The 11,624-nt window shown below is 31.4% G+C and overlaps 1 protein-coding gene across 2 annotated transcripts in view; it reads right to left on the reverse strand.

Moving 5' to 3' along the window:
* The window catches only part of Scn7a (sodium voltage-gated channel alpha subunit 7), a 56,793-nt gene extending 46,826 nt beyond the window's left edge, over positions 1–9,967 (reverse strand). For both annotated transcript variants that reach the window (XM_077798684.1, XM_077798680.1), the window contains exons 1-5: positions 9,734–9,967; positions 6,674–6,792; positions 6,230–6,319; positions 4,904–5,032; positions 2,760–2,851 (exon numbers count right to left, since the gene is read on the reverse strand). In XM_077798684.1, the coding sequence (XP_077654810.1) occupies positions 2,760–2,851; positions 4,904–5,032; positions 6,230–6,319; positions 6,674–6,792; positions 9,734–9,967 (664 nt within the window). The remainder of the gene's footprint in view (positions 1–2,759; positions 2,852–4,903; positions 5,033–6,229; positions 6,320–6,673; positions 6,793–9,733) is intronic.
* Positions 9,968–11,624: the final 1,657 nt, after the last annotated feature.

Consider the following 11,624-nt stretch of genomic DNA (forward strand, 5'->3'; position numbering starts at 1 on the left):
TTTCTTCCTGCTCTTCCTCCCTGCTCTGTTCTTAGTTGTTCTCATTATATCAAAGAAGACATTTGGTATTTGTTTTTTAGGGATTGGCTAGCTTCCCTAAGCATAATCTGCTCTAGTGCCATCCATTTCCCTGTAAATTCCATGATTTTGTCATTTTTTAGTGATTTTTTAATATTCCATGGTGTATAAATGCCAAGAGTTAGTAACAAGAATCAATAAATGGGACTTACTTAAACTGAAAAGTTTTTTTCTCAGCAAGAGAAACAATAAGAGAGGTAAATAGGGAGCCTACATCATGGGAACAAATTTTTACTCCTCACACCTCAGATAGAGCCCTAATATCCAGAGTATACAAAGATCTCTAGTATTTTAGATAAAATATATCTGTTTTAGAACTTCTGTCAAATTTCAGTTGTAGTTTGGGCCAACATGTGAATCTCTACATAGAAAAAAATAATTCAGAGCTGGGAGGATTGTAATACAGTGGTGAAGTGCTTGCCTGGGAAGCCTCAGGTTCTGGGTTCTACCCTTAGCACTGGGGGAGGGGGGATATAGTATCTGCTCCAATTCTTCTATGTAAGAAAAGAAAATGACCGATTTTCCCCATTTCTCTTTTCCCTTCTCTGAGTTTTTACAAAATATAATTAGACCTAATTATTACATTATTATATATTTTCTTTATACATAGCTTTATATGTAATCTGTCATGATGTATTGGACAGGCAACATTCAAATCTTTATAAGAGTTTAAAAGGAAAGTTAAATTCATGCAAATAGGGTATTGAGAAGGCATGGCAGGAACTTAAAGGAGAAGCAGCTTAAAGGGGAAGCAGCTCTTTAACTACAACAGGGTGTTTCCCATTCACAAATGTGGGTGGATCCATGCTGAATATTCATCTGAGTTAATTTAGATTTCAATGAAAATTGTCAAGTTTTTAAAAATGCTGGTATCTATATGAAAGTTTTCTAAAACACAAATTGTCATTAATACTGTGATTAAATTTAGAATATCTTATTCATTTTCATATATTTCCAGCAGTTATTCAGGATGCTTGTAAAAATTCAGAATACTTGCATGAATGAGAATATTTTTCTATTGACTTCACATGTAATAACAGACAGGTAGAGAATCAGGGTGTCACCACCTTCTGGCCACAGTCCTGCTCACTCTGAAACTGTAATCTGTTTCTCTACTTAATTGTTTGTAGGAGTCTTACAATACTATTATTCTTCAATGCTTTTTAAAAATTTAATAGTATAAGTGTATCCTCTATTTTTATTTGTCTAGTATCAGATGAACTCTTTCTATTTGTAATGTTTTCCTCCAGTTAAAAAATGAAAAATCTATTGTTCTCATATGTTTTTAAACAATTTCCTTTTTATATTTATCCCTGGCCTCTTTTCAAGGATCACCAATTATCCATAAATAAAACTTAGTTTTCTCTCCTTCATTAATCTACCTCATTTTGAGCTAATACACAACTTCTCTAGTGTTTCTTCACCTGGTGGTTTTGTTGATGCACTGGTAATGCTACATTTTACTGTTCCTCTTATCACTGAGTATTCACCAAGAGCATTACATTTTTATCATTTTTTTTGTTTTTATCTTCAAGCTATTTGTATTTGTCTGTTTTACTATCTTATTTTTATCTTCTGCCTGAAAAAGTCCAGGTTTTCTTCTATTATGAATACAAAATGGATAATTTCTTTTGTTCCTACCCTCATGAACATTAAAATACTTCTTTCTATATATTGCAAAAATATTTTTATGCAGTCCATATTGCAGCTATATGCCTTGTGTATTCTTCTTTAAAAAAATACAGCAAGAGCTCCCTACCAGCCTGTGTGCCCGTTTGTGTTCCTGTTTTACCTTAAATTCAACTGATTTTTTTTTTTTATAATCCTTACCTCTGACATATAGATGATGACAAAAGTGATGTGATTTTATGTTCTGGTCATTTCTAGGGAACAGAGGAGAGCCTGAGCTGTGGGTATTCCCACATGGATGACTCATTCACAGACCATTTTTGCTAAGCAACTATATTGAGTAAGGCATAAAACCTAGAATTCATCTGTTTCATGTGTACAATTCAGTGTTTTAGAATATTCAAAGGTTACAAATATGCTATGATCTCCATACTGTCTTTCTGTTTTTGCTCATCCTGGACTCCAAAGTATTTATTCATTCAGAACAACAAATAAGAAGATGTTGGTGCACTCTTGCCAGGACATGGTCAGAATGGAAGCCGTAAATTAGTCCTCTGTAGCTCCCAACAATATGATCATTTTACAAGGAGTTCCAACCTCCCCGCACTTTGCAGCACATGAATTGTATCCTATCCAAGCGCTTACAGCAAAGAGGAATTTATCTAATTTAATTCTGTTAATTCAACTGGTATCTTGATACAATAAAGAAAAGGAGGCATACTAGACATCTGTCTAGACTACTCCTCTCGGAAGTCTAAGGATAATTTTATAAGTGCACATTTAATATGTAAAAATAAGTAATTAAAACAAAATAGAGCTGATTAATTTATATTCTGTTATCCTAAGTATTGATTCTATATCACATAAATAACAGTCAAATGTATTTTTTTTCCTTGCCTTTCCTGGAGTGACAAATGAATTAAAAGATAGATGAATCACTGGTTTCTAAGTGGAACATGACTCAATTTAACATTTTCTCTGAGCAGCAGTTAGAAAATTCAAACAAATACATAAAATACAATTAGTAAGAACAACCCAATTCCACTTCTTACCTTGGTTTAAAGGAATAATTTTCAAAATTCTCAAAGTTCTTACAGTTTTAAGATTTAGAACGAAGTTTAGAGGTGAATATCTTGTTATAATCCTGTGGAAGTAAACTAGAGTTATTTAGGAGTCATATTGAATCTATACAACTTATCATTGGCTTCTTGTGCTCTTTGAAATCCACTTAAAAATTATACATCCAAGCACTACCCTAACTTAGATTATTCCATTTTGCAAACTTTTTTATTATTACTTGGAAGACAAAAATTACTATAAAGAAATGTAGCCAGGTAATATTAATTTACAAACTTAAATTACTGGAGTTCAGTCCCCAAAAGTCAGAGGTTACATGTTTTCTTGGATCTGTGGAAGCTAATCCAAAATAAGTAGGTGGGGTGGGAGTTAAAAAAAAAATAGAAGATCAATGGAGTAGACAAAGGATTAGATTAAGGAGGAGACAAGAGGAACAGACTAAAAAAAAAAAAAACTTAAATAAATAGATCAATAGAAGGAAAGGAATAGTAAGAGAAAGGAAGGGAGAGAAGGGGAAGTCCCAGGGACTGAATTAGAGTAAATTATATTCCATATTCATGCCAAGATGAATCCTAATGTTGTATATAACTAAAAAGAACCAATAAAAATAGCATAATAAAAAATTACTGGAGTTTATAACAGTTTCACACTGAATAATTTAATGTCAAATATTCTATCTTATGTTCATAAAATTTTGTTATCTATTATTGAAGAGAGTTAAAATAAAAACAACAGCTGTTTTTTGAACAAATGAGGTCCATCTTCAATATTTAAAGTGAGGTGACGGCAGGAATGAGGATGAGGATACTGGGGACAGAGGTAGGCTGATGCGGGTTGTGACAGTAGTGAATGATGGTGACTGGAGAAGGCAGAATATATGTTGGTTAAGAGCCACAGCTTCTGGAGCCAGACTGTGTGTGGCAATGTAGGATCCACCATTTATTAGCTATGTGGCAGGCTAATACTTAATACTGCTGCAGTTTCCTTAATGGTAAAGTAGGGATATGATTTCTTGATTCGGAGTCTTTTTGTGGCGAAAAAGATGGGATAATATATGGAAAGTACACAGATCAGCACTTTGCACATGTAAGAGCTCTCTTGTTGTTAGCTAAGTTAGCTTAGTATTAGCTGGCAGCAACAGGAACAACAAAAATAATGGTAGTGGCAACAGAAGTAGTAAAGATAATAATTACAAATGATATTAACTATTTTTTAACTGCTTACAATATGGCAAGAACTGCTTATATCCTTTTATTTTTTTTTGGGGGGGAGGGTGTACTGGGAATTAAACCCAGAGCTTAATCACTAAGCCACATACCCAGCACTTTTTATGTTTTCTGTTGAGATAGTTTCTCACTAAGTTGCAGAGGTGGCCTTGAACCTACAATCCCACTGCCTCAGTCTCTTGAGTTGCTAGGATTACAGGCATGCACCACCACACCTGGTCTTTGGTTTATACTCTTTATAAAAGTTTTTTTTTTTAATCTATTATTTTTGCTTGCTTACAATATGGCAGGCATTGCTTAAACTCTTTATAAAGGTAATTTTTTAATTGACCAAAAACTAAAATTAGAATATCATTTTAAATTATTTTAAAAGAAACTTGAAGGCAATAATATCATTTCTATATCTACTGAAAAAATACTAAATAGAAGCATTGAAAAAAATAACAAGAAACAATTAGAATTATATATAACACTACAGAAAAATATGTGTGTGTGTGTTTAAAATATCTTATTCTGATATTTAGGATATTTACTGGTCCAAGCAATGTAGCGGAATGAAATGTTGACTAAGGAGTGAGAATCAAATATGCTAGGTTCGCCTAAGTCTTCAGGGAATTCTCTACTCAGTGAAAAAAAATCAGTTAAAATGTACAAATTCAATCTTTATCATTTTTGCTCAAGATAGAAAACATCTCATTTCTTTCATTTTCTTTGCATGTTCTGAGGACTCACTCAGAAAGAGTGCCCAAGAGACTCACTACAACTATGACTTATTAAATATTCTTTATTTGCTGAAGTTTTGGAAGCAGAAGTTTTTGTAGAACTCAATTTTTAAGTGAAAAGCACTTGTGTAGCCAAAGACTCAGGTATTTGCAACTTGAAGAAATACTCACTCAAATAAGGTTACACCAAAATCAAGCCAGTTCCATGGATCCGCAAGGAAAGAAAAAGATCCTGCCCAGAAGCCTCTTGCAATGATTTTGACAAGTATTTCAAATGTGTAAATTCCAAGTAAAGTATTCCTGTAGAGAATTTTTCACATAAATTTTAAAAGTGAGAATAGCATACTGTCAGTTCTGAAATACTGTATCTGTAAGTGACTATCTGGTATTTGAAAATAAGTCATCAGAAAGGTAAAAACATGTCTGGTAGGCAGGCCAAAACAACCAATCAGACAACAAACAAAACAGCAAGTGCCCTTGAGCTTGAGTATCATTTTAGATAGGTCTCCTAGGATGGCTACCTCTTGTGGCATTAACCATGAGTTTGGCTACCAACTTCTTTTAGCTATTTCTATCTCAGAGATGATAGGCTTTTCATCTATGTAAATAATAAAAATATCAATTTACTCAACATTGCACAATAGTTAACAATAATTAAGGAAATATGTAAGATTTACCTTTATTTTATACATATATAAACACAAAGATATCTTTGGTGAACCAGTATTAGAGTTACCTTCCAAAGTCAACCAGCTCTAGGAACTGATAAAGCTCAGGGACATAACTTCAAGAAAGTCTCTACCTAGAAATTTCAAAGGGTCTTTCCATCATTGTGGTCTATTGCAAGTCATGTGGCAGAGGAAAGGGGAACAGAACAATAACAATTGCTTTCTTTTTCTTATTTTTTTAATGCTGGATATTGAACCCTGATATGCTAGGAAAGTGCTCTACCACTGAGCTACATCCCCAGCCCTAACAATTTCTTAATAAATGAAAAGGAGAAAAAAAAGTTATTTGAGTTAGAAACAAATCAGGTGTTGGGTTACAAGAGTAAAGACCCAAGGCACTAAAATATATTAATCTTTAATATTAAGTTTGAAATTATATCCTCCATAAGGATTATAACAAAAACATTAAACTAAAGTCTCAAACATTTATATTATATATATATATATATATAATATATATATTTCTCTATTGAGAAATAGAGGTATTTAAAATCTAACTAAGAATAATGAAAGGGTAGAAAAATACTAAAATTAATGAGTTGATAAATATGATAATTTTTATTTGGAGAATTCACTCATTCTGTTGCAGGTATAAATACATTATATACCTTAAATATTTTATTATATATAAAGTATAAGTACTATATCATGTAATGTTATAGTATATAATATATTGTGTAACTTAATGTTATGACATCAAAATTACAAAAAGTTAAAAATGAAAATATAGTCATCTGTGACATTATGTATAATAAAATTATAAACTTACTCAATTGCTGTTATCCATAATGACCAATTAGTCATAGTCATAAATATGCAATCAATGAGGACGCTAATTAAAATTAACAGTCGGAAAAAGGTGAGCTACAGTCAAGGAATAGTGGATAATAAATGATATTAGAAAAAATATTTCTATAATCAAAATTTATAAAAACACATAATAAAATATTTTTTAAATGGTTAAAACATTATTGAAAATCAATGGACATTAATATTTGTTAATTTCTACTATTATGGGTATTTAGAAAATATATTTCATATGTATTTTCAAACATGGAATAACTAGTGGAGCATTATTCACATTTCATTATCACCTAATGTGAGATATCAATTTGAAAGAGAAAAGTTTGGCAGCAACAGTTAAATACAGAATAGTTGAATTTAGTATTAGCACAGTTTAAAACACAGTCCACAAGCCAGTAGCAAAGGATATGGATGCACCAAAACCTTGATAGTTGTTCCTCTGATGGGACTGAAAGGAGACAATGTGCACAAGATGGAAGCAGCATTGAACCTAAAGATTGCTCTCTTTTTATTTAACACCATGAAAGTCTATAAGAATAAAAAACAAATGAAGTGAAATAAGAATGTAGAACTGGAATTTCATTAATTATGTAACATTGCCAACTATCATTACCATCTAGGATTTTGACAGCTATATATCTTTTTGATATCCTTTTATAGACTAAGTCAAATGAAAAGATTTTTACAGTTTTCATTCATATTTACTTTTATGTGCTCATCTACCAATTTCATTTTGTTTTGTCCTGTCACTGCTATAGTCAAGGACGTTGCCTTAGACCACACCACCAGGTCTCCACAGCACCAGCATAACAGGAAGACTACTGTATCCTGATGACTCATGAATCTCAGAATGTAAGGAAAGTATAAAAGTTAATTTTATTAAAGAACAAATCAAATGTTGGTTTCAGTAGTAAAGATTATTTAGTGTATTAAAATATTATATTAATCATTAACAATTATCTGTGAAATAAAATCTGATTTCTTTGATATCACTATATAAACGTAGCTAATCCAAAATTTTATATTATGGAAACTTGGGATGTGTTGGGATATGTTGGGATATTAAAGCATTTAAATCCTAACAAATGTGATGAATGATCAGAAGTGTCCTAAAATTGAAACTGAATTTCATATCTCTATGAGTGTGTGTTCTTGTATGTATTTATATATGTGTATATATATACATGTATATGTATATATGGGAGCATATGTCTGTGTTTTTTTGTATATATTCATTGAAATTATGAATAAACATATATATTATATGTATAATATATATGTATATCCATTCAGAATAGTGTTCATTATGTGTTGTGCATAAATGCATTCAAATAGCAAATATTTTACATTAAATATAATCTATTCTATATTCAAGTAGTCTACTGTAAATTATATATGAATATAGCGGTAACTACTTATTGGTCTTGTATTTGTGGATATGTAGAAAAATAAATCACTTAATACCAACATATACTCATTGGTGTTTTATGAATATGTAGTCCCAATAAAAATCAAGCTGTGATATAATTCTTAGTTAAATGCATTTTCAAGGTAAAATCCATGAATGTTTGTCTGTTATTGTATTTCTCCCCTTTTTATTTTTCAATGTAAAGAGAAAAAAGTCTAAAAATAAATAAAGAAAATAAATCTGATTACTTAAAGTGTTCTTTCTATGCTGTTTTCCAGAACCATTTCAAACTTCACACAAGATGTAATATATGTGTAACCAGTTAATTTGTGTCATTGTAAAGGGATGAATACTTACAGATAAAATGGTTTCTCAATTTTTAAGGGCTCAAATTTGTATTAATTTTATAATCATTTGTTTCTATGTTATCTTTAACAGAATAAACTGAATACAACTCAAGTGTTTAAATAACACAGTGTCACTGATAAATCACAGCACTTTTTACATGAAACTATTCTTGTGATTTTGCCCCACGTTTTTCATGGCAACTAGACCATGAATAATTCTGGGCTTTACTCTAATTTTCAATAGCCTTGTCTTTGTCTTCAATATCAAGTCTGCCTTTGCCTACCATATCATATACACAACAAAATACTCTTTTCTCTGCCACATCACAACTATTAATACTGTGCCATAGCAATCTTATCACTTAGGCATACCAACAACTGAATGCTGAAATAATGGAGATGAAGACTTGCACTGTAAAGAACACTCAAGAGTATGCAGCTGACACATTTTTATTTTCTAATCATGAAAGGTATTCCAGAGTTGTATTAATATAGAAAAAGAAACAAACATCAACAACAACAACAACAAAAACCACTTTGTCTCCTCTCACTCATTTTATAATATGTTTGAATATACTACAAGAATATCAAATCACATTTGTCTACCATGGAGCTCATCTTCATCCCCCCAAACTTAATCTACTTTATATTTACTTCATTTTTGTCAATGGCTCCAACCATTCTTCCAAGCTGAGAATCCTGACATTCTTTGTCAGTCAGATCCCATTTCTTGTCAGGTTTATTCTCTCCCTCTTCTCTAAGACCCTACTATAATCTGGACCTCAAATCCAGCAGTTTGGATTATTCTCCCTTTTATTTCATTTTTTTTTTTTTTACTTTATGCAATAGTGATTTAGAAGTCTACCAGACTGACTTTACTTAATCACTTTATTCATACCTGTCCTTTGATTACCACATTAAATCCCTATTGACATCTTCATGATCTCATCTTATTTCCCACAACTTGCAACATAACCATGCTCCCAGTCACATGATGAAGCTTTCTTTTCCACATTCGAGAACAATATCTTCTTTTGCCTGTTTCTAAAAGGCTCTCCTTTTGTGTTATTAAAATCAGAAGTGTTCTGCAAGCTTTAATTCAAATTTTACTTCCTCAGTGAGGACTTTCAGCTTCATCATTCCACACAGATCTATCTTTTCTAAGCACAATTATTTTCATGTTTAGCATTTTGTGCTTGTTCTAGGATATATCAATAGGTGCCACAAGTCTTTCTGGAGATCAGGTATGAAAATATGAATGAATAAATGAGAAAAAGTGATTAAAAAACTCATACAGATTCGATTCACTTTCCTGTCTCCTGAGTAAGCTCACCAAGTTGGCCATTTTAAATAGCTGTGTTAATTCTAAATATCTCACAGTTATTTTAAAATTGATAACCATAAATAGCTAATAAACTTTGCTGTCATAAAACAAATTGTTCCCATGAAGGCACATAATATATATATATATATATATATATTAAGAAGTAAACAATACAAACTAACCAACCAATATATAGCGGTTCTGATAAAATCTCAAATCTCTGCATTCCCCAAATAAAATATCTTAGGTAGTTCTATATAATATAAAATTATCTCTTTCTCTGCTCTTCATTCACTCTCTCTTTTTTTGTCCTATCTCAATTATATATTTTGCTTTGTCTGGAAATAAAATAATAAAAATTTAATCACAATAATTTCAATTAATTCTCACATTTTTTTTCACGTAGTAGTATGAGTCCACATCTTCCAAGGGCTCTGACACCATTCCTCGAGAAAGTTCTCCATAAATAAATGGAAGCTTTTTGCCAACTTCCAAGGCAGGGTCCGGCTTTAAATCATCTTCTTCGTGTTCTTCATTGTGTTTTTTAGCAATATGCTGTTTTATAAGTTTAAGAGATTCTTCAGTGAAAGGGACAAGGCCCTTTGGTTCCGTAGAATCCAACATTTCCAATTTTGTACCTGTAAGAAATTACTTTCCTTCAGTTCCATATAAAAATTGGGTTTATTAAGAAAATCTAATTTACAAAAACTAGAATATTTTTAGAATAGAGACAAGCAAATGAAATACATACATTTTTGGAGCACATTGCTAAATTCTATAGAAATGTGAATGGTTATAACTGAGTATTATTGGACTTAATATTAGACTTAATTTATAATTTCACAAGTGACTCAGTTGGCTTTATTTACTCATTACTTGAACATTCTTTTTTTTTTTTTTGCATATGGTAAGTGCATTTGCTTTGAGATTCTGATAATTCCAGAGTAATGCAGTAATGGAGTTTGTTATACAGGAATATGTGTCTCCCTCTCTATCTACCCATCTATCATGAATCTATCTATCACGTTGGCCAGTCGACAGCATTAATTATTACAATCTTCCCACTATGTCTTTGGTATCCAGTGGAGGACTACTGGCTCCCATCTGTAGCATTATCAGGAGGTTGTCAACTGCTCCTGCTTGATTTATATGGTGAGTCCCAAATGAACATTGGCCCTAGGAGTGGGTGGTACATAATATTGACCTGGCTAATAATTGATTGAAATCTCTTTGAATCCTTGGTCAAAACCAGAGTGAAAACAAAAGACTAATGCATGAACATTCTTTATATTATTGAAATCTGGCTTTCAACTTCTGCAGAATAATAAAAGTGTTATAAGGTTGCTAGAGATGATTTTTTTCCCCCTGGCCAAATTCAATTATTTCACATCAACTGAACATAATAATTGAATTATTTTTCTTCCCTAAACTTAATCTTCTTTGTTTCTGGGCCTTATTCTTTTGCATTTCTTTTTATTTTTTCTTATCATTTCCCTTTTATGTCTTATTATTTCCCTTAATTTTTGTATGGGTCAAATGTAAACAAACTTTTAACTCTGATATCTTTAAAGTTGTGCCTTTCTCCTCTATTATATCCATTTTTTAAATGAAAACACAAAGAGGGTTAATTACTCTTTTGATATGGATATTTATCAAGTACATTTTTCCAAACACTTTCTTTCCCCAGATGGCTATGTGGTAATTTCACCAAAGGCACCAATTAAACAGGTAAATGAAAAGTCATTGTGTTTCCCCATGACTACAATAACTCTTTCGCCTCTGAGGCATTGTAAAACACACACACACACACACACACACACACACACACACACATTCAATGCTTTGAAAATTAACATTTTTACTTCTATAATCGACCTTGCTAAACAAAATAGTTTTCTTACAATAATTTCCATTGTGTATCTTGAATAAAACTGATTTATAAATCCACCTGAATATAGTCTTTTTGTAACACTATCTGTGAAGCTTCTAGTAATCCGCACATGTCAACTCTTTGCATTCTTTGTCTACTTCAACTCAGGCCACTTGACAGCATGTTCATTAAATAGAATTTCATGCACTATTTCATCATTTATGAACCTTGTTTTTCACATATATAAATATACTATTTTGCTGTCTTGTTCTATTCTAATTCTTGTCAAAATTTGCTCCGCAATTGATCTTACTTAATGCCAACTGACTGGTTTTTCTTTATTTATTTGCCTATTTTTTTCTGTAATTTTATTATTGCAATAAAGAATAAAGAATTTTATACTTGATATTG

The sequence above is a fragment of the Urocitellus parryii genome, chromosome 1 (assembly GCF_045843805.1).
Source record: "Urocitellus parryii isolate mUroPar1 chromosome 1, mUroPar1.hap1, whole genome shotgun sequence".
NCBI classification, from domain to species: domain Eukaryota; kingdom Metazoa; phylum Chordata; class Mammalia; order Rodentia; family Sciuridae; genus Urocitellus; species Urocitellus parryii.